Consider the following 22244-nt stretch of genomic DNA (forward strand, 5'->3'; position numbering starts at 1 on the left):
CGGTTGTCTGTCGTGGGCAAATAAATCAAAGATAATAAACTCGAGTTAACTGTTCAGTCATTCATTCAACAGCGCTATCTATTTTGCAAAGCCCACTTAATTGGCCTGGGTAATGATGATTGGGGTCTTATCGCTCGCCGAAGCCTCTGCAGTTTGAGAGCCACTGAAACGGCAAAGATGCAACGGCAAGCGACCAGAATCCGTGAATCCGTGGACAGGTTGCATAATGATACGTGCAGCTGCTTACATAAACGCGGCAGCGAGAAAGACGACCAGAAACAAGGTCAAAAGTTCAAGGACTGAGAAAAGCTCGCAACATCCTGGAGCGCTTGCGTTGCTCAGCGGAAGTTCATGCGAGTGTGGGTGTTCTGTTTTTGTTGACACTAAGTTTTTATTATCTCGAATTATGTACTTTTAATCGGCCACCTTCGGCTTACAGTTATACAGTATTGTATAACCCAACCCGCAAAGTATGCAACAAAAATAAAAATTTACATCCTGGGAAAGGATAACATTGGAGCCCCTCCTTGAATAATTAAGAGCACAATTTCGATTTAAGTTTCAAACATTTTTATTGGTTTTTCAATTGAATGCATTTTGTTTGCTACGCTTTAATTGGTTTATATTTCTTGGTTGTCTTACATGGTAATGATATTGCATATGCCACACAAACTGTCGTTGGCCTCGGTTGATTAAGCTTTAAAATCTTGCACAAAACATAATCATGGCAAATCAAATGGAAATTGACTTTAAATAAAACGTTTGCTTTCATATACTTTAAGCTATGTGCATTTTTTGTCTGTGTTTTACTACATATCGATATATAATTTAACATTTGAATCATTCTCTTCTTCACTTTTCATCCTGACTGGAATATCAAACTAATTCCGCACGCTGTTGATTCACTCAAACACTTCGGTTCTAAACTTTGGTTCTCCCGTTCGTTAACCCGCTAAGCTAGCTATATAATTCACTTTGAATTCTTCTCGTTGGCCATTTGATTTCAGATGGTCCGGTCGGTACTTCTCCTGGATCTTAGTTCCGGAAAGGTTGTTAACATTCTTTTTGTTGGTCGCACACGTTTCGAATTGGCTTGTCTGTTGGTTTTGTAGTTTAATGTGTTGGTGTTATCTTTGTGTGTTGTCGGTTGTCGTTTGCCCTTTTTGTTGGATCTTGTTGTATCACAGCTTTCTTCACTTTTGCTCTTATAACTTTTAAGCATAACTTGCATATACATATATATATAAACATTGTTGTTAATGCACGGCTGTCATACATATCGTTTTTCTGATTTTCTACCCTTCTCGCCCATGTCACACTTGTTGTTCCCCTGAAGGTCGACATCGAGCATACCCTACATACATATATTAACACCCTGACTTGTTGTTGTTCTCGATCAACACTTATCTTAAACTTGGTTGGTCTTTTTTCCTCCTTCTGCAGTGTTGCTACTGGATCAGTACATACGTTAGCATAAATCGCATTGTTTTGTTGTGGTTGTGGAATGGTTTACAAAATTGTTTTCGCTCTCATCGAATTTAAATACAATAAATGGCATATAAAATATATTTGTTTTGTAGTAAGTATACCAAAAGAACGTTACTCATATACAGCAGCGTTGGAAGTGACACTAGTATAACAGAAAAACTTAATACTTGTTTCATTTACGTTGATTGTAATTGAATGAATCCATTGATTGACGATTATTTCTGGCTGGATATTGAGCTAACGATCTTTTCCTAGTTCTAGCTCTATTTTATAGCTTTATGACACTTTATTTTGGGTAATAGCATTTTCCTTTAACTTTTTACAAATGTAACTCCTCGATAAACAATATGCGGAGTTAACTATTTTTTTATTAATTTAACAACGCGCTGTGAGTAATTTCTGAAGACAACTTCGAATTCCCTTGTAGCCATTTAATTAAGCGTTTAATTTGGAAAATAATACTATAGAAATTGGTGTGTCAGATTGCTATAAAATAGAGCCCATATAACCTATATCCCCCATTAATCTGGCCGTGCCTTTCCAATGCTTACTACCGTTCTCATTGCTTCAATAGTGCAGTATCTTAGGTCGTATTTTGCACATTCTGTTGTTCGTGGAAGCAGCATGACACTTTTATCACATTTGTTGTTGGTGTTGGTTGTTGTGTTGATACGTACTAGACTTAAATTAAATGCACAGCCACATACAAACAGGTCTGGTAACATAATGTAGGCCGTCGATTTGCAATCTCCTAATGACCCCAGACTCTGTTCTTGTTTTGACTTTTCTGTGGCCGTGTTGCGGTTGCTATTTGACAAACATTCTTAGTTTGCTTCGCGCATTACACATGAATTGCATTCGTTTTACAAAAAATAATATTTGCTATTGCAGTTCATAAAAAATGATTACATGCATTGGTTACATATAGTTACATTCATACATACAAATATAGATGGTCGATTGGATAGTTGTAGGAGTTGTCTTTGAGATCGCATTTTGTTTTGCGGTTGTTACTTGTCCCAGAAACCAATTGCCATCCTCCGTTTTGCTCTGACAACAAGCCCAACACCCTCTTTATCGTTCAGTCTTCTGTTTCAATAGATTTTGTGTTTGTTTAGATTGTTACATTTGAGCAAGTACTTTGTGGTTGTTCTTAAATGCTCGGCATGATCTTCAGGTACCATTTTTGTTGTTGTTGTTGTTGTTGATGTTGTCATTGTTGCTGTTGTACTTGTTGGTCGGCAAGCATGTCTGCGGAGGATGAGCCGCGGCTCGTAACAACACGCTGCTGTTTTGTGCAAACATAGTTTAAATATAGTACATAGTTGTATAATTAATGCCTGTGCTACGAAATACTTAAATGTTGGATTTGTGTCTTACAATTTCCTGGCTTTCTGGCCCGTTTATCTGGCCACAACGCATGCAATGCACCACGCAGGACAGCTACTTTCTTAGCTCCATTTGGCTATTACATACAATACATATATATCTGTGTGGTGTTTTGTATTTGCTTACATTTTGCTTTGCTGTTGCTGGTAATATCACTTTAAACTACACAAATGGCGGCGCTTAGCGAACGAGGATCTAGATCTCGTTGTTGTTACATTTGCTTATGTTGTTGTTTGTTGGTTTATCACAATTGAGCGCCAGATTCTGTACTTATTCACACTACTACAAAGGTTAACAATTTGTGCCAATTGCGTCGTTTTGAGCAAACAATTTGACATTGGTCGTAGTTTTGGTTTTACAAACATTTTCAACACTTTTTGTTACTTTAAACTTAGCTAACTAGACAATTCGCTTAACAATTTGCTGTTGTCGTTTTTGTTATGTTTTGTATGAGAGCTGAGTATAGCATTTGCATCTGTTGCATTCCCTTTTGCATTTCGTTTGAATCACAGTTGTTGTTGCTTATAAAATGATGTTTCTCTAGCTGCTTTCAACAAACTCATCTCGCCCCGTTACATAATTACATAAATTTGTGAAGTGCTCAAGTCTTTTGCTTTGCTTCTAACATTCCTATCGCTCTTGATCTGTCGCTTCTGTACTAATAAACAAGGGCTAATCGCAATTTTGATTACAAAGGCTAAGAACTTAGGAAATTTAACATCTATGAAATGCTTGCCAATCAAAAAGTTTGGTTTACATATACAAATTTTGAAAACTTATTATGACGATTAAATTTTCTTTTTGCTTACATTATTCTTTTCGGTTTTGTTTTAGCTACGTAATTAGGTTTTGCAATTTATAAATTAATTTCTATGCGCTCGATTTGATCACGTGTCATGTTTGCATTTTCTTCGTTCACTTGATGACTGCTTCCATTTTTGGTTATATTTGAGTAATTTCCTATTTCGACCACTTACTGGCTGAGATCCTGGCGCAGCATTTCGTACACGAACTGATCGCGTAACTTGTTGTCGTAGTACAACGATGGCGGCATTTTGTCAAGGCTGATGGGTGACCATTGTTGTCCCAGTATGGTGCTTATCTCCTGCAGGATAATCAATTAGGTTACTCGTTTAGTTACAGGACGTTTTAAAGAACTCACTTCATCGTAGGGTTTCAGCAAAGGAGCGCCTGACCAATCGATCATGGAGACTTCCAGACGCTTTAGCTGCCGACCCAGAAGCCGGGCAATGCCCACGAGGTTATGCGGATCCATCAAGTACCCGTGCACTACGATCTCCTCTAGCCGTTTGCAGCGCCAGGCCATCATTACGAATGGGTCCTGGCGTAAAGAGGCGTGGCGAGTTTGATTCATGCGATTGGAATATTTGTACGGCGCGTCCACATAGTGAATGCTGCGCAGCGTTTCCTTGTAATGCAACGACATCCAGTCCAAGGCTTCGGCGTTCATCTTTTCGCAGAATAGCAGTCGCACATGGGTTATAGGCATATTTCTACGCAGCACACGATGCTGCAGTAGTGCGATGGCCTCATAGGCATACACAAGGGTCAGCACCAACTCAATGCTCGAAAAGTGATCCGAAAAGTTAGACCAGGCCGTCTCCGACACGTCGGGATACTCTTTGCTATCCAGGCCGTGCACTGCGATCAAAAGTTTTCGCAGCGGAAGCACCTGGATAGTGTGCAGCAGTTCGTCGGAAAGTGTGTCGTAGTCGAGGGAGAGCACCTGCAGGGCGGCGCATTTCTGCAGCAGGGTCGAGTCCAACGAGAGGATGGGATAGTGACTAGGATCGTACTTAATGCTCGCGAGTGTCAGCAGCAGCAGTTCCTGTGGTTTTCCCATAGCGTTTAGAAAATCATGGCCATAGTATGAGAGGGCCTCGATGGCTCCAAGGTCCAGAAGCTGGCAGGGCTGACGCTTGCGGCTTAAAAACAGAGTCAGTGGCTCCACAAAGCATCTGTTGGGATTGTCAGGATATTTAACTATTGAACTTATTTATTTCTAATGGTACATACTGTTCGATGGCCAACAAGTGCTCACTTTGCATGTTTCCGATGGCAACGAGGCCTACATTGTGGGTTTGGAAACGCAATTTCTGGATGTTATCACAGCGCGCCACTCTGCGGGATGGAAAATGGTTAGGTTGAGTCCTAATTGGGTTTTCTAAAGCAAACTTACTTGTATAGAAGTTGTCGCATTTTCTGGATGTGAAATGGATTTTGAAAGTCGAAGACTACTATCAGTTCCCTGGCCAAGTTGGCCATGGAGCGATGGAAGAAGGCCAACTGATCATCGCATCCCACATCCAATTGAAAGCGAAAGTTTCTAAAATAGCTGAGGGGTGATAGGTAATAATAATAGTTAATGTTTAATTATATATAGTTGCAAATACTAAAATACAAATAGGGCTGATTTCTGTATAATTACAATAATATAATTTATTTAAATAACGTAGGAAAATTATTATAAATACAACAAATGAATCAGCATAGAAAACATATAGGTAAGAAACATAAGTATCTTTCTCGCAATCGCTTAGATCGCAATTTACAGCTCACAGCTCATCGCATCAATTAATTTAATTAATTGCATTTATTGGCAGGGGGAATTCCTCTTATCGTGGCCGTTCCCCTTTTTCAACACTAATATAAACAAACAGACCTAGGTGCTTGCCACACACATTGAAAGCTTGCCAAATGCGAAGAATACAACATATAAACGTCGAACAAGTTTTGGGGTCTACGATTCGTTCTTGCTTGCACAGATGTGTTTTTGCGCTTGATTAACCCACGGCTATATAATATAAGGGGCAATAACAAAGGAAATATACCCAATAAGTACTGAAATTAAACATTTCAGCCACATACACAAATACCTACACCCGCACTCATACGGACACACCCACACAGTGACAAACTTACCGTTTTTGAAAGAAGGCATGTCTCCAAGAAAAACATACACCCGCTGCCGACCGACGATCCTGGGGATTTAGATAGTCGAATATGTGACTTAGTGCCACCGATGGTATTGTGTGCCATTCTGGTTGGCGTTGGCTAAAATTCATTACTCGATTCAAATGTTAATTGCGTTTCAAACAATGAAAAGTTGCAAGTGCATCCGAGTACGCTGCACAATTTAAAATGCCAAATTAGAGTGACCGGCGCACGAGGTCGCAAATATGCCAAGAGCAAGAAAACAAATATGAATACAAGCAAAATTTTATCTAAAGCATATACGTATGAAATAAAACGTCAATTAAAAAACAATTTGTGCACTTAAATGAGGTCTAGCCATTTTAAGTAAGCCGAGCTAATTATTAATTTAGAAATTTCAAAATGATTAAAAAAGCAAAGGATGTATAAGTGTTGCTGTCGTATAAAACCAAATCATTTTTTGCTTATTTGTTTACTGAACTGTAAATAATTAATGTATAGATTTTGTTCTTATCTTATCAATGATTAAATGATTTCAAATTAATAACTGCATTACAATGTTTCCTAATTTCGGATGGTAAAAAAATGCATCGTTAGTTAAGGGTTAATGCAACTACAATGCGTTGCTACGGCCACACTGATTGAAGCCGTGTTATGGTAACAATCAGCTGTTCATAATGATAACAACTCGCACTGCTGATTCTATATAGTTGTTTACGTTGAATTTTGGTTTTATATTAATTAAAAATGTCAGCTTTGCTTCTTTTGCGAACCTGTCGAAGTCCAACAATTGCTGGAATCTACAAATACACATACCAAGGAACAACTGTTGCGAATCACACATACAATCATCGCCTGGCGTCTACAGAAGCGGCTGCCGCGAGTGTCCAATTGGCAAATACTGGTGGATTGGTGGGATATTGGCAGACCTTGTCCAACAGCACACCAGTGGCCTATATGCAGGATGTCCTCATTAAGATCCACGACTACAGCGGCCTGCCCTGGTGGGCGTCCATCGTGCTGTCCACTGTCCTATTCCGGAGCGTGGTCACCCTGCCTTTGACCATTTATCAGCACAAAATCACCGCCAGAATCGAGAAGATAGCGCTGGAGATGCCGGCCATTGTGGAGGAACTGAAAAAAGAGGCAGCCATGGCCAAGCACAAGTTCAAGTGGAGCGAAAAGCAGACTCAGATTGTTTATCGACGTTCGGTTTGTTCAAATTAAAATGTTTGCGAGACACTTCTCCTCATGCCAATTATCTTACAGATCAAGAAGCAGTGGCAGAACCTTATAGTTCGGGATAACTGCCATCCCATGAAGACCATGATTGTGCTATGGGGTCAGATACCCCTGTGGATCTTCCAATCCGTGGCTCTGCGCAATCTAGTGTACATGCTGCCGGATCCCACGTCCATTCAAGCTCAAATCGTGACCACCGAAATGACCGTTGGCGGATTTGGTTGGATACCAAACCTCACGGTGGTGGACCACTCTTATATCCTGCCTGTAGCATTAGGTCTCATCAACTTGGCCATCATTGAAGTGCAAGCCATGTCCAGAACTCGTCCTTCCACACGCTTGCAGAACATCGCCAACAATGTGTTCCGTGGATTGAGTGTTGTGATAGTTCCAGTAGCCTGTACAGTGCCTTCAGCTATATGTGTATACTGGGTAGCTTCCAGCAGTTTTGGCCTTGCTCAAAATCTGCTCATCCTCTCACCGGAAGTGCGACGATCTGTGGGAATTCCCAAAACACAAACGGAACTCAGTGAGCCGTACGATCTGCTCTGGCTAAAAATACAGCAGAGGCTAAAACTTGTCGAGAGGCCACTGTCTGATAAGCCGGCAGCCAAATGATCTAGTCTCGTAGGAATAATCACCTAGTCTAATTTGGGCATGACGTTTAGTTTGTTTACGGGTGACATATGTATATAAATATAGACAACCCTTAAATGCGACTGCGCCAATGTAATTCATCATCATCATTCTTAAGCTCCAACATCTCGGATTCCTAGAAGTAAATAAATGAGTGAAAAACCCCAAAAGAAATGCAAACAAAACAAGGCGATAAGACAGTAAAAAGGTCTTGAGATTACAAGCCCTGATAGTGTAGTCCACTCAATTGGTTTGGCGACAAACGAGAGCATCTATCAGCGGCGGCAGAGATAGAGATTCATCCCGAGTCCAATTGAATTGAAATGCGATCTGGGTGTGGGTCAGTCGAGCCTGGAAGTCGGACGGGATCACAACGAAGATTTAAAAGCGCGAAAAAACAATTGTGTAGTTGTTATCACCATCGGTGCATTATAAGAAATATTTAAATTCAAATACTTATAAAGCGGAAACGTAAAATGATGGCCAAGTGGCTCCTTGGCCTTTGGCTGGCGATCCTGCTAGTGGATGTTAGTGTAGAAAGTTTATTAATAATTTCAGTTTGTGTTTTTGAAAGGATAATATGTACATAGATTCTAGATTATTTACAATTTTTTAAGATTTTAGTTAAACTAAAAATGTTGCTTAAAGTTAAAGTAAAGACTTTAATTTAAATTGGACTAAATTACAAGCTATTAGCTAAATATTGCCTCTAATTACTACGGTTGTTCAATAATATTTCATAATTGCGCTTTTGACAGCGACCCGGGGCTAAAGCTTATCGATCAGGCAGTGGCTACCACAGCGAGCAGTCGGAACCAGTTGGCTTATCAGCAGCAGGGAACGCACACTCGAGTTACGGAGGCGACCAGCAGCAGCCTATTTACCATCGGGATTCGGCGTGCCCGCCGCATTTTACGGGTCTGGTTGCATATCCCCACGACTGTCATCGCTATGTGAACTGCTTTAATGGCAGCCCCACCATTCAGACGTGTTCGCCCGGAACTCTGTTCAATGGCAGGACCCAAGTGTGCGATCATCCTAGCAATGTGGTTTGCCCTTCAGCGGAATCCTCATCTACTCGACTGGGAAGACTGAGGCAATTAGATAGTGAACCCAAGTGTCAGCCCGGAGTGAATGGATTGCAACCGCATCCTACGGATTGCAGCAAGTTCCTTAACTGCGCCCATGGTCAAGCCTTTATTATGGACTGCGCACCAGGAACTGCCTTTAGTACAGCATCGCTGGTATGTGTGCACAAGGATTTGGCCAAATGCGGTTCGGGAACTGGAGCAGTACGAGATGATACCTCTGGCCCCGGTACGTATGAGTGATTTAAATTCAAAAATCTTGACTAACACTCGGTTAGGCTACCCTGTGTTGCCTTTGGATGACTTGGGCTGTCCACCCGGTATACGTGGGCTTCGTCCACATCCGCACGACGTGCACAAGTATTTGAGGTGCGGAATTGGGGTTAAGCCTCAGGTGGAACAGTGTCCACTTGGCCACATCTTCGATGGCTCCTCTTCGGTATGTGTGTATTCTGACTCCCCTCGGACCTCCTGTAAGTGTCATTTCATTACTTATCCCTACTGCTTGGCCTCGCTTGGTTCATCTGCTTTTTCATTTGGGGTTATTTTCTCATATTACGCGATACATGCTTTGCTTGCTTCCTTAGCTGATAGACTCTAATCCTGATCCCTTTGAATTGTAACAGCTTCCTCCTTCACGTCGGCTCAGATTCAGGTCAACTATCTCATGTGTCCAGTGGGAGCCGTTGGCCAATTTGTTCACCCCTTTGATCAAACAAAATTCCTTAGTTGTAAAGATGGTAAGGTGGCTGTGCAAAACTGCCTACCCAATTATGTGTTCAGCATTTCGAGGCGCTACTGTCAGTTGAAACCACAATTAGCCTTTACCGACTATGTCACATTAATTATCTCCCAAATCAGCTATGAGTATTGTAAGTTAATTTATCATATCTGTAAACTAGAACTTATCATAATATTTTATTAGCACTAATCCTTAATGAGTGCCCTGGTAACATCAACGGCATCTTCTTGTATCCCTACGATGCTGAAAAGTACGTTCAGTGCTCGTCTGGTGGCAGGATGACCATTCTAAGTTGTGGCACCCAGATGGCGTTCAGTGTATCCCAAAGAAGTTGTCTTCCAAGTCGTCAAGTGCACAGCTCTGATAGGGTGCAGTTCTGGCAGGAAGTCCAGGTTCAGACCACTTACACTTCCCCAGACAGTCGGGGAAATGTTCAAAGCCAGCTGTCTTCACTTAGATCGTGTCCACCCAATGTCCAGAAGAATTATCCATATCCATTCCATGCTGGCCACTATGTCAGGTGCCAATATGGAGCTTTAGAGATCATATGCTGTCCCACTGGACAGCTTTACAGCCTTTCCCAGCGGCAATGTGTGCCTCGTCGCCTCCTCTCTGCCCATGATTACTTGGATTACTCCTATATCAGTACTGAACTTTCCAGTAAGCATATCAAGAAATCTTATTACGGATTTACTTGATTTCAGAGCACTTTTTCGTTTCCAGCTGAGTTTATGGTGGATCGTTCGACGCTTTCTTGTCCTCCACAAGCCCAGGGACTCTATCTGCATCCCTTTGATTGCAGCAAGTTTGTCAGGTGCTGGAATCAGCAGACCTTCATTGAGAGTTGTACACCGGGAGAGATTTTCAGTTTCTCTAATCAGAAATGCGTGCCAAAGGAACAGTGTAAAGGACCGACCGATCATGTCGAATATTTAATTGAAACTACGACTGTTACTACTTACGAGTCGGATGGCCCGGAGTCCGAAAGGGGATTCGGTGAAACCGGTGACATTTCCTGCCCACCTGGAGCCTCTGGAAATCATGCCCACCCATTCGATTGCACGAAGTTCTTGGAATGTTCAAAGGGGCAAACCTTTGTAAAGAATTGTGGTCCGGGCACAGCTTTCAGTACTACCAAAAATATCTGCGATCACGCCAATCAGGTGGACTGCAGTGGAAGAAGTTCATTGCCTGGACAAACCCCAGTTACCCAGAATAACATAGGAACCAGTTACCCATCGAAGCCATTGGATATTCTCCCAATATTACCGACACCGCGTAAGTCGATCTCCACGGATGTACTTGTCTACTTCGCTTGATTAACCTGCTTCCTCATTTCGGTCTTGGTCGCCCATTTTGCTACCCATTCTCCGCTTGCCTTTTTAGATTAAGATATAATGACTAAACCTTTTCTAGCCCCTTCTTACCCACATGCTGAGCACCTGACAGATCTATTGTGTCCCGCCGGAGTGAACGGTCAATTTGTTCACCCATTCGACCAAACCAAGTTCCTCCTTTGCCAGGCTGGTAAATTGGCGGTTCAAAGTTGTCAGTCTGAATATGTGTTCAGTATATCTAAGAGTATTTGCCAGCCTAAGACACAGTTGGTTTACAGCGACTATGTGACTTACAAAGTCTCTGTTATCAGCATCGACCAGAGTAAGTCCTTCATTGGATTACTATCCTTGATGCATATTTAATGTACAGCACCTAAATCTGTCAGCTATGATACTATCTGCTTGTCCGGATGGCACCAATGGCCTTCATCTTTATCCCTACGACGCTGGCAAATATGTACGTTGCTCTGAGGGCGGCAAGATGAGCATTCAAAGTTGTGAAAGTCAAATGGCCTTCAGCTTATCCCAGCGAGCATGCCGGCCAAGTCGTCTGGTGTCCAGTGAAGATCGTGTAAGGTTCCGGGAGGAATTACAGATCCAGACAACTTATAGCAGCCAGGACATTCAGATTCAACAGTCCCCACTTAATGGGTGCCCATCCGTGCTTCGTGGAAACTACCCATATCCCTTCCATGCAGGTCACTATGTAAATTGCCGAAATGGTCATTTACAGATTGTGAGTTGTCCGCCAACAGCTCTATACAGTTTATCCCAACGCGAGTGTGTTGTACGACAGCTCCTCTCCCCCCATGACTATCTGGACTATGCCTACATCAGTGTGCAATTCTCGAGTAAGACATTTCATGTAACCATAAAATGCATACTACGTCATCCTTTCCATTCGCAGCTAACATTATTCACGACCCCACAACGTTGTCCTGTCCTCCACAAGCCCAGGGCTATTACCTACATCCTTTCGATTGCACAAAGTATATAGTGTGCTGGGATAAGCAAACACATGTAGAAAACTGTCCCCAAGGTGAAGCATTTAGCATATCCCAGCAAAAGTGTGTGGCTAGGGATAAGATCACTGAAGCATATGATCGTGTGGAGTATTTAGAAGATACGCAGCATGAGTTAAGTCACGAGGGTGCTGAGGAAGAGGAGCAGTCAGAACCGGAGAGTAGCCTCTCTCGTGACGGAGGCAATCAGCCGCCTGGAAAGTATCAGGCACCTTACTATTCAAATGGAGGATACCCAACGCCTTCTCAAAATAATGGTGGTTATCAAACACCTTCTCAAAATAATGGAGGTTACCAGGCACCTACTCAAAATAATAGAGGTTACCAGGCACCTTCTCAAAATAATGGAGGTTACCAACCAACCTACCAAGGTAATGGAGGTTACACACCAACCTATCAAAACACTTTTGATGGTTACCACCAACCCAATCAATCTTCGCTTCAAACAAATGGAGGATATCAGCCACCCTTACCACCTCATGGAGGTTACCAACCACCTTCTCAAACTTATGGAGGTTTCCAACAACCTAATCGAACATATGAAGATTTTCACAACCCTTCGCAAAATGTCGGAGGTTTTCAGCCACCTTATTCAGTTAAAGGAGGATACCAGCCCTACAATCAACTTAATGGAGGTTTCTATCAACCAAACCAATCATCATCTTTTCAATCGAATGGAGGTTACCAGCCACCTTCTCAAATAAACAGAGGATACCAGACTTCCTTTGAACCAAATGGAGGTTATCAGCCATCTTCGGAAACTAACAATGGGCATCAGATACCTTCTCAGTTGAATGGAGGGTACCAACCACGAGTGGACGGCAATCGAGGCTACCAACCTCCTAATGAGTTAAACGGAGCCTACCAACCTCCTTCTCAGTTGAACGGAGGCTACAAGCCACCTTCTCAGTTTAACGAAGGCTACCAGCCTCCTGTAGAAAGAGATTGGGGTTACCAGCCACCTTCTCAACAAAATAGTGGATATCAGCCAGCACAGTCATTAACTGGTGGATATCAGCCACCTTCCCAATCAACTGGTTCCGGCTATTATCCTGGGCAAGATGCGCCCCATGCTATTCCAACTCCTCTGTTGTGCCCAGAAAAGGTTAGCGGCCTCTTTCCAAATCCTTTCGACGCTACAGGATATCTGACCTGCATCGATGGTCATACGTTACCTAGACAATGTCAGCCCCTCGATATGTTCAGTGTTTCCCAAGGCTACTGCTTGCCCGAACAGCACGTAAATAAAACGGATCGCGTTCCCTTTGAAAGGACTCAAACTTATCAGGATAATTGTGAGTGAAAAACTCCGGACTCTATGTTTCTTACCCTTAAACATTTCCTTGCAGCTTTGGACTGTCCCAGAGATTTCGTTGGTTTCGTTGTGTATCCTTTCGATTGCTCAAAGTACCTGAGCTGTGGCCCGAGCGGAATGAAATTGTTAAATTGCCCGGGTGAACAACACTACAGTATCTCTCATGGATTCTGTAAGCCCGTTGACCAGGTGCAACGTGAGGATCGCCTTTACACGATCAATGAACTGCACATCATTTTCGAGTGGACACAGAAAATGATGTTAGTGGGCGCAGTCACTGCCTGTCCCGAAGGAATAACTGGAACCCTACCACATCCGAGGGTGCCCACCAAGTACCTGCGGTGTGGACCATCCCAGGCGGAGATGTACGACTGTCCGAGCCAACAGATTTTCAGCGTTTCTCGCAGAGTGTGCGTGCTGGATGATAAACTGTCCAGTTACGATCGCACCGACTATTTGGTTCGGGGGGTTAATTCCGGTTGGATGGATCCCTCTAATGGTTACTAACCCTTGGCTTATGTCTAGCCCCTTTTTAAAATTCCCTTCTCTGTTTACAGACAACCGTCAATCCAAGTCATATGAGACATCTGGCAGGGATCAGTTCGGCAACCGATACACAACCAGAACTACCACGACAACGCGGGTGATCGGAGACCGTTGGACAGATATGAACATGCAGCGACCTTCAGGTGTAGGTGTGGAACAAAATCCGCATCACCATCACCATGGATACAACCCGGTTTGGTCTGACCAGGAGACATCCTACGTTCAACGTGGGCCTACACAGAGCACTCTATATGTGGAGGGATCGCTACAGCCGAACCGTAATTATCCTACCAATAAGACTCCATTGGCCCCCATGGCACCCACCAATACAGGAGGTGTCTACTACGGCCAGCCCGTTGAAGAGAAACAACATGTGCCATCGCGCCAGAACTATAGTCGCAGAATTGATTATGGCTCGCCTGGCAACGGATGGAAACCTATGCCACCACTGGATCCATTGGGCGGACAGCAACCATTAAATCTAGATTATTCTCCCCATTCTTCTGGTGCCAAAGAACCCCAACCACACGATAGTTTGCCCGGACAGAAACCCATTAACTTGGACTATGATGAGGAACAAATACCCCAGTATCCTCACAACGGACTACCGCCCCATCCGGGATCGCCACCACGTTTTTATCCAGATCAGTTACCGAGTGGCTCAAAGCCAATTGGTAGACAGCAACCAGTTGAGTCCAGTCCTGACTCCAGTGGTTTTCCAGACAACCAAAAACCTTTGGATCCTGACAATAGGCTTCATGGATCAAAAATTCCTCCAAGACATAGCCCTAACCCAGGGTTTCCTTTATATAATGAATCTAACCTTTATGGTGGGCTCTTACCTCCCAAGCCAGCTCCTCCGGTAAACTCAACACCCACTTCAACTCCTAACCCTTCATCTTCCCAGACTCCAACTCCGCAATTGGCTAACCGACTGCACACATTTCCCATCTATCCACCTGTGGATAACAAAACCTCTCTCCAAAACCCCATACAACCCCACTATAGTCCGTCTTATGCAGGAATTGCCCACTCTCGAGACGCCCCTTGGGCCAAAGTGCCTGTGACTAGTACGACCCCAGCACAAGATCCCGATCCCTTCAATCCTGAATTGGATGAACCTTTCTACGACGATGTCGACTTCTTAACCACAACAGTGAGAAATGTATTGGTGCCTCCTCCTTTCGACCATAAGTTTTATAGTCCTCAGTCGACAAATCCAAGCATTAATCAAGATCGATCTGCATCTGGTCCCAACTCCCAAGCGGCTATTAAGGAAGCTCTTAAACTTATGCTGCGTCCCTATTTCAATCACAGTGGGAATGCCCAAGAGCAACTGGCCCAGCAGGCTGAATCGGCCATAGTGTCTGTGATTAGTAAGCCGTCAACCACTACCACCACACCAAGGCCAACTTCCAAGGCACCTAAAACAGACCCTGACTTTGACGCCGAACTGATTAAAGCGGGTGAACAGGAAAGCCTGGACTCCGTTGACGACGACTATGTTTTTCCAGATGCCAGGGAGACGTCCCGAACCGAGCAGACCCTAGATCCCAGTACCACGTACGCCTCGACAAACTTTCAACGGAGCACTCGCAAGGCTGAGTTAGATCCTGACAGCCTAACCACAACTACAATGAAAACTAATTGGCTTGCGCCTGGTCACAGTCGTGACTACCACCGGCGTCATCCAAATTTACCCGATCCGTTCTCCGAGCACCATCCCAATTCCTCTCCCCACCAACACCACCACCACCACCGTCACCCACATGAACATAGTGCTGACTTCCATCTTCGTCATCCGGAGCTGCCTAACCCATTTCCACAAAAGGATGAAACTCCGCAACACCAGGACCCGGATGATGACTGGGCCAATTCCAATGCTGAGGAAGTGACTCCCAAATTAGCTACCCGTTCAAGCTTCAATACCCAATGCGATTTGGATTGCGGCAATGGCCAATGCCTGAAGAAGGAGGAGATCTGCGATGGGAAGAAAAACTGCAAAGATGAGGCTAGCTGCCCGCCATCGGACTACGAGGTGCGACTATCAGGAGGCGAGAGTCCAAACATGGGCCGTATTGAAGTCAAGGGTGAGTGGTTCCCAGAAATCTTAATACAATAACATACCAACAGAAAATTATCCCAAATCCTTTTCCAGCTAATGGTCAATGGGGCTATGTGTGTGATGACAAGTTCGGTTTGAAGGATGCCGATGTCGTTTGCCGAGAACTTGGCTTTCGGATGGGCGCCCAAGAAGTGCGTGGTAGCTCCTTTTATGCTCCCCCAAACCAGGATTTTAACTACCTGATGGATGAGGTCGAGTGCCATGGCAATGAAACCAAGCTGGGTCAGTGCGCCTTCAAAGGCTGGGGCGTTCACAACTGCGGCGTTGATGAAGTGGCTGGCGTGACCTGCAAAGTTCCGGTGATGAAGTGTCCCAATAACTACTGGCTGTGCCACACTTCCAAGGAATGCATACCACCAGCCTTTGTGTGCGACAATACCCCAGACTGTGCGGATAAGTCGGATGAGTGTGCAGCCGTCTGTCAGGTGGGTTAATTGAAAGTTTCCACATGCTCCATAATGTAATCCTTATCATACCTTTAGGCTCCCGTTCAATACCGTTTAGAGGGTGGTCGCAATTCCAATGAAGGCCGCCTGGAGGTGAAACACCATGGCGTATGGGGCAGTGTTTGTGATGACGACTTTAATCTCAAGTCTGCTCAAGTTGCCTGCAACTCAATGGGCTTCTTTGGACCAGCGGTATTACACAATATTTAATTTCCGAATAACTAGTTTTAACTTTTGTCTTGTACGTCCCAGAAAATCGAGAAGAACATATTTGGCAACAGCAATGGACCCATTTGGCTCGATCAGGTAATGTGCTTTGGAAACGAGACAAGCATTGACCAATGTAATCATTGGAACTGGGGCGAGCACAATTGCAACCACACCGAAGATGTGGCGCTGCACTGCAGCGCTGGGCCACCTCCTCGCAATCAGAGGTATTCCCAGACTCAGATTAAAGGTGGCAGATCTCTGGGACGGGAAACCTCACCGAAGACCTATTCACAAATTGGGCTGTGGGAACGATCTAGCAAGGCAGTACATACTCCTCGACGATGCGGAATCTTCAAGGATGACCTGACCGATGAGTACGCACACCGCGAGGAGCGCGTGGTTAGAGGGAATGTGGCACAGCGGGGTCGTCATCCTTGGCAAGCTACCATAAGGACACGCGGACGTGGTGGTATATCCAGTCATTGGTGTGGAGCTGTGGTGATATCCAAGCGCCATCTCCTCACCGCCGCTCACTGTTTGTATGGAAGTCCCAAAGGAGCTTACTTTGTTCGCGTCGGAGATCACTACGCAAACATAGCTGAGTCCTCCGAGGTAGATTCGTTCATTGAGAACTGGTACCTACACGAAAACTTCCGCAAGGGAACACATATGAACAACGATATTGCCCTGGTGGTGTTGAAGACTCCTCTGAAATTTAGTGACTATGTCCAGCCCATTTGCTTGCCGGATAAGAATGCTGAGCTCGTCCAGGACCGCAAGTGCACCATCTCCGGATGGGGTTCTATTAAATCGGGAGTGTCCAGTGAGTAGTTTATGAGACAACGATCCTGGGCACCAATAAATGTGATTCTTATTGATCTAGCTCCTGCTCAAGTTTTGGGCTCTGCTGAGCTTCCCATTTTGGCCGATCACGTCTGCAAGCAATCAAATGTGTATGGATCTGCTATGTCGGAAGGTGTGTACCACTTGAGCTTTATTTTGATTAGTTAACCATTAAATAGATGTACTAAGAGCGTAAAACTAGTTTGTGCAGGAAATAACACCCATGTTCCACCTTATTTCAGGCATGTTCTGCGCCGGCTCCATGGATGAGAGTGTGGATGCCTGTGAAGGTGACTCAGGCGGTCCACTTGTCTGCTCCGATGACGGTATGAATAGCTAACATGTGTTCTGAGGCACAAACTATTCTTCATAAATTTTTATTCTTAGATGGCGAGACTCTGTACGGGCTTATTTCGTGGGGTCAGCACTGCGGCTTCAAGAACAGGCCGGGTGTCTATGTCCGTGTCAATCACTATATCGATTGGATCTACGAGAAAATCAATGAGAGCTTGCTACGCTTTTAAGGGAGCATATGTCCTAAGACACTTACCTTGTTACATGACTTCTATTTTATAAGAACTTTGTAGTGAACTTGCAAATAAAGCTGCATTTTTTAGAATGAGCAACTAATTTCGAAGTTTTTAAAGTATCAGCAGAACGTTTGTAAAATCCAAAAGATGTAGATACTCCATCTTACATCTACCCATTAGCGACTGCAAACCAGTACTCGTCATTTATTTGCTCACACACAAAAAATGAATTAAATCCATAATCAATGCTAATAAAACGCACAACAACAATGCGACTTTTAGCCGGGAATACAACAATCGTGCTCACAACAAACAACATCGACGACAATGATTTAATTCACAAGTCTGCAATGTTATTTTGACTCATCCCCCACTCAGCAGAGAGTTCCACTGGAATCACTCGCTTCTCACCGAGTTCTCCTCCTGTCTGCTTCGTTCCACTTTTCCACGTTCAATTGAGGTCCAACCGGAGCAGCGGAACACGCACTCAATTGACACCACGCCAGACTGAGCGGTCAAAGGGGAGCACCCGATGGCTAGGAGAAGGGTCAATCCGCGCGGGCGGAGCGTAGCTCTTTACGCGCCCATCTCGCATTGTGCGGGCGTTCCACGCGCGATTGGATGATCGGCTTGGAAGCGCTACTATTAACTTAATTAATACAACAATTTGCCACAATGCACTGGAAAATGTTGGGAAAGCTTACTTACTGTCTGATTTCACTGAAATGATTTCGAATAATTATGATTAGCACTCCAGGAGAGTGGAAATAGTTTTTGTGCAACAAAAGAATTTATGATCTAAATGTAAATGTAAATTAAAATGTATGTTTCAACCAAAAAAAAAAAAGTATTTTAATTTCTTCTTAAAATAAGCGCAAAATTTCTTTTTTTAATCTTCACATTTATTTAAAACAATTTTTTTTTTTGTGTGTATACTACCCCGACTCGTATTTTTCAAATTCAGCTTTGTTTTTTGAGCGAAAGAGTGCGCAGGGCGGTTCCTAGGGGTATTTCTGTCTCTCTCAGTGCGATCAGCGGCCTACACGTTGGGATTCTCTGTTAGTTGATTGGGAGATTTCATCCGGAACAGACCGCATTAAGTGGCTTATCGGTAGAAACAGCAGCACTTTTCCGAAATGTCGATCAAATCCTTGACATACGTCGCGATCTTTGGCCTTTTTTGGGGCTCGATTGCGGGAACTGCAGTTGATCAGTTTGGGATGTATGGTGGTACACCGATTACGACCACTGAAAGGAGTAATGCGGAGTTGCGCTGCATGAACATTAATCCGCAGAACTCGGTGGACTTGGAGCAGGTATGATAAAATAAGAAATAAAACCATTGAGCGACAGGAAATATCCAAGTTATCCCAAGTTAAAAATGTCAGCTCATTTGAATGCGGAGAGCTAATGCAATTATGGTCGATTTGTTCTAATTAACCCTTTGCGCCCTGAGTGCGCCCATTGTCAATGCTGTAGAGAACTGAGCCCTGTTCATTTAGTTTTTTTTTATTATTATTGTGGGCATTTAATTGAACGCACAGCGAGTGGCATGCAAATCGCACAAATGACCCCAATTCGCTCCTACATGAGTGTGTAATAATGCCCAGCCTCTCTGCATATATAGATAATGGGACTCTGGTACGGCAGCGAGATCATCGTGCACAGCCAAGACTTTCCGGGCACCTACGAGTACGACTCATGTGTCATCATCCATCTGGCCGATGCCACGGAGCAGGTCAGTTGCCAATGAAATCCAACACATTTAGATAGTGATTATAATCATATGAAATATTACAGATCCGTTTGAGCCAGGCAAATCGCGGCTATGGCTATGGAAATCAGGACTACAACCGTAACCAGAACAACTATGGACGCACCAGCACCACTCAATCCTCCTATCTGGCCAGCGATGACTACGCGTCCAGATCTGTTCAAAGCCAGCAGAAGTACCTACGTTTGATCTGGAGTGAGCGCGACAATAATCTGGAGTATACCTTTAACTATACCACCACTGCACCTGGTCAGTGGTCCAACATCGGCGATCAGCGGGGTTCCTTGGTCACCCTGAACACGTACACCCAGTTCACGGGCACCGTCCAGGTGGTGAAAGCGGTCAACGATCACCTCGTGCTGACCTTCTGCGGCAACGATGTAAAGAGCTCTATATACACAGTGGTTCTCACCCGCAATCGCCTTGGTCTCAGTTCAGATGTGAGTAAATTCATCTTCTTTCAATTTCTTCTTCAAAAAATTAAATCTTTGGATTTGGACTATTTATTGTTCTCAAGCTTTTCATTCTGGTTAAATTTGTTTGTTTCTTAAGAAAGTTTAATATTTGTCTACAAGCTACTTAAATGACGTACTTTCCTTCGTCTGCGTCAAGTAATAATAAATAATTTATTTAGTAAATACTGATAGTGATGAGCAAATTTATATTGAGAGGTAAAAAGAGGCTACATTGTTTACAAATTTACGTATATGCCGGTAACAAATATCAGGAATCAGGAATCATATATGTATGTAAATTTCTATTAAACCTAACCAAAAATTTTTCCGATTTTCCAGGAGCTGCGTAGCATCAGGAATCTGCTTTCCCGCCGTGGACTCTACACGGAGACGATTCGCAAGGTCTGCAACGGATGTGGGCGTTTGGGTGGCAGCCTCATTGCTCTTTTAGCCCTTTTGCTGGTCGCACGCTTGGCTTGGGGGCGTGGCCAGTGAGCTGGAGTGGATCGCCAGAGTGTCGAAGTGCAGCCGGCGTATTTAATGAGTCCAGCCATATTACGTTAATTTAAGTATAATTTCCCTTAAGCAATACACAAGCGAGATCGCCGAGTGCTCTCCCCGAAAACTAACTCACATTGCCTCCGTTTTAATTGCTCGTCTTGTCAATTAAAATCAATTACGAATAAGGCAGGGCTGACTTAAGTGGGCATTAGCCGTTGGCTAGTTGTAGGCGTTAAGTGTTTGCTTAATTCGATTCAATTAGCAGGGATCTCCACCCGCTCGTTGGAATTCCGGTACCACTAATTCCGGAACAAATTCGGTTAATATTGCTGCAACCAACGTTCGCTTCGTATGGATCTGCAGACCCCAAAAGTAGGCAACAATAATATGCTGCCGAAATTGATACATATAAATTACTCATACGCCATGGTGACACAGTCACACACATCGAAAGCCAATGCCATTTGTCTCTCTGATTACGTTGTTAACGTTTCGTTTTTTACACTATCAGCACTTACCGAAAAACGAGCAGATTATTCTTATCAGGCCTCGGCAACTGACATCTGCTAAACGGTATAATCAGGTGTTTATTTTTGGAGCAAACGAGTTAGGAACCCCCAAAATCGAGACCATAAAATCGGGTCGATAGCATGTGATAGTCACGCGATTCCACGGACATCTCGCAAGTCGAAGTACAATAGTCTGGCGATTGCTTTATTTATAAACATTTCTTTTTTTGTTGTTAATTTTTGTTTCTTTTTTGATTAGCACAAATGGGAACAAACTCGCTGTGTTATCAGTCAGAAAAGAAGTCTAAGGGGAATACTCAAAAGTCTGGACACGCTCGTAAAAAGAAAACAAGCTCTTCGGGATTGCGTGGAAAAGTTTGGGCAACAAAATATTCCCCCCGATCGCGATGATTAATTTTTTTTCCAGCCAGCGAATGCATTGGTTCTTGAAGCACTAGCAGACAGCGTGCTAGGGCTAGATAAGGGCTAGATTGCATGGCCCCCGCTGGTTCTGAATCGCACTTGAACTTGAAGTGTGCGTTCATAGGTTATTGTGGTTTTTTGTTATTGTTGACTTAACGATTCCTCACCCGCACACTTTCTGCCGGATTTTACAACGCCTGATTGCAGTCATAGACCGTGTGCCCGCTTGACGTTTTGTTTTGAAAATAATAATTCACAAGCAGCCGCCGACTCACTGATAAGAGGAGCTCGTCACACACGTAGAGTGCTCATGATAGTATGTATGTATTACAGAAGAACGAAGCTGGTGGCACATATCTTAAAGCTCCGTCCAACTAGGCCATCAGCTGGTTAGCTAGTGTCTTAAATAGGCTATTGTAAGCATCAGGTGCATTATCAACATGTCTAGCAAAATATAGATATCTCTGCCTGTGGTTCGCTGTAGTTCAAGAAGACCATAGTGCATCCTCAATAAATGCATTCATGATGTGATCTTACTAAAAAAAAAAAATTAAAAAACTATACTTACTTCAGTTAGTCTAATCTTCATGCTTCCTGGAATCAATGCAAATAGACTTAAGTTTTTTAATTAGGTCAGTTTCAGTGGCACATGCTCGACTGTACACACA

At 43.7% G+C, this 22244-nt stretch overlaps 4 protein-coding genes across 4 annotated transcripts; 3 read left to right on the forward strand and 1 right to left on the reverse strand.

Moving 5' to 3' along the window:
* Window positions 1–553: 553 nt before the first annotated feature.
* On the reverse strand, window positions 554–6046 carry LOC6604980 (F-box only protein 33). The gene is made up of 5 exons (XM_002029787.2): window positions 5821–6046; window positions 5078–5233; window positions 4915–5019; window positions 4040–4856; window positions 554–3982 (listed from the first exon to the last, which is right to left on the reverse strand). The coding sequence occupies exons 1-5, from the start codon at window positions 5961–5963 to the stop codon at window positions 3851–3853; spliced, it is 1353 nt and encodes a 450-aa protein (XP_002029823.1). The 5' UTR covers window positions 5964–6046; the 3' UTR covers window positions 554–3850.
* A 442-nt stretch (window positions 6047–6488) lies between these two features.
* Window positions 6489–7793, forward strand: LOC6604981 (cytochrome c oxidase assembly protein COX18, mitochondrial). The gene is made up of 2 exons (XM_002029788.2): window positions 6489–7044; window positions 7102–7793. The coding sequence occupies exons 1-2, from the start codon at window positions 6580–6582 to the stop codon at window positions 7690–7692; spliced, it is 1056 nt and encodes a 351-aa protein (XP_002029824.1). The 5' UTR covers window positions 6489–6579; the 3' UTR covers window positions 7693–7793.
* A 94-nt stretch (window positions 7794–7887) lies between these two features.
* Window positions 7888–18014, forward strand: LOC6604982. Its single transcript, XM_032717757.1, is given in 19 exon segments — window positions 7888–8237; window positions 8469–9027; window positions 9077–9271; window positions 9425–9670; window positions 9724–10200; window positions 10264–10818; window positions 10957–11199; window positions 11264–11728; window positions 11785–13194; window positions 13249–13713; window positions 13772–15850; window positions 15919–16310; window positions 16368–16523; window positions 16584–16994; window positions 16997–17035; window positions 17037–17364; window positions 17425–17517; window positions 17627–17710; window positions 17772–18014. Coding segments are annotated over 19 exon segments (8385 nt in total). The 5' UTR covers window positions 7888–8186; the 3' UTR covers window positions 17909–18014.
* Window positions 18015–18991: 977 nt separating this feature from the next.
* On the forward strand, window positions 18992–20776 carry LOC6604983. Its single transcript, XM_002029790.2, has 4 exons — window positions 18992–19230; window positions 19542–19652; window positions 19715–20128; window positions 20483–20776. Exons 1-4 carry the CDS (start codon window positions 19051–19053, stop codon window positions 20636–20638), a joined length of 861 nt encoding a protein of 286 aa, XP_002029826.1. The 5' UTR covers window positions 18992–19050; the 3' UTR covers window positions 20639–20776.
* Window positions 20777–22244: the final 1468 nt, after the last annotated feature.

This window comes from Drosophila sechellia, chromosome 3L (genome assembly GCF_004382195.2).
Source record: "Drosophila sechellia strain sech25 chromosome 3L, ASM438219v1, whole genome shotgun sequence".
Classification (NCBI taxonomy): domain Eukaryota; kingdom Metazoa; phylum Arthropoda; class Insecta; order Diptera; family Drosophilidae; genus Drosophila; species Drosophila sechellia.

What these genes read in the sequence shown, in the direction of transcription:
- LOC6604983 (XM_002029790.2), top strand. Translation starts at nt 19,051, where the DNA reads ATGTCGATCAAATCCTTGACATACGTCGCGATCTTTGGCCTTTTTTGG. An exon ending in ACTCGGTGGACTTGGAGCAG is followed by an intron (nt 19,231 to 19,541) that starts GTATGATAAAAT and finishes CTGCATATATAG; the next exon opens with ATAATGGGACTCTGGTACGG. An exon ending in TGGCCGATGCCACGGAGCAG is followed by an intron (nt 19,653 to 19,714) that starts GTCAGTTGCCAA and finishes GAAATATTACAG; the next exon opens with ATCCGTTTGAGCCAGGCAAA.
- LOC6604981 (XM_002029788.2), top strand. Translation starts at nt 6,580, where the DNA reads ATGTCAGCTTTGCTTCTTTTGCGAACCTGTCGAAGTCCAACAATTGCT. An exon ending in AGATTGTTTATCGACGTTCG is followed by an intron (nt 7,045 to 7,101) that starts GTTTGTTCAAAT and finishes ATTATCTTACAG; the next exon opens with ATCAAGAAGCAGTGGCAGAA.
- LOC6604980 (XM_002029787.2), bottom strand. Translation starts at nt 5,963, where the DNA reads ATGAATTTTAGCCAACGCCAACCAGAATGGCACACAATACCATCGGTG. An exon ending in CATGCCTTCTTTCAAAAACG is followed by an intron (nt 5,234 to 5,820) that starts GTAAGTTTGTCA and finishes ATCACCCCTCAG; the next exon opens with CTATTTTAGAAACTTTCGCT. An exon ending in TGCTGAAACCCTACGATGAA is followed by an intron (nt 3,983 to 4,039) that starts GTGAGTTCTTTA and finishes ATTATCCTGCAG; the next exon opens with GAGATAAGCACCATACTGGG.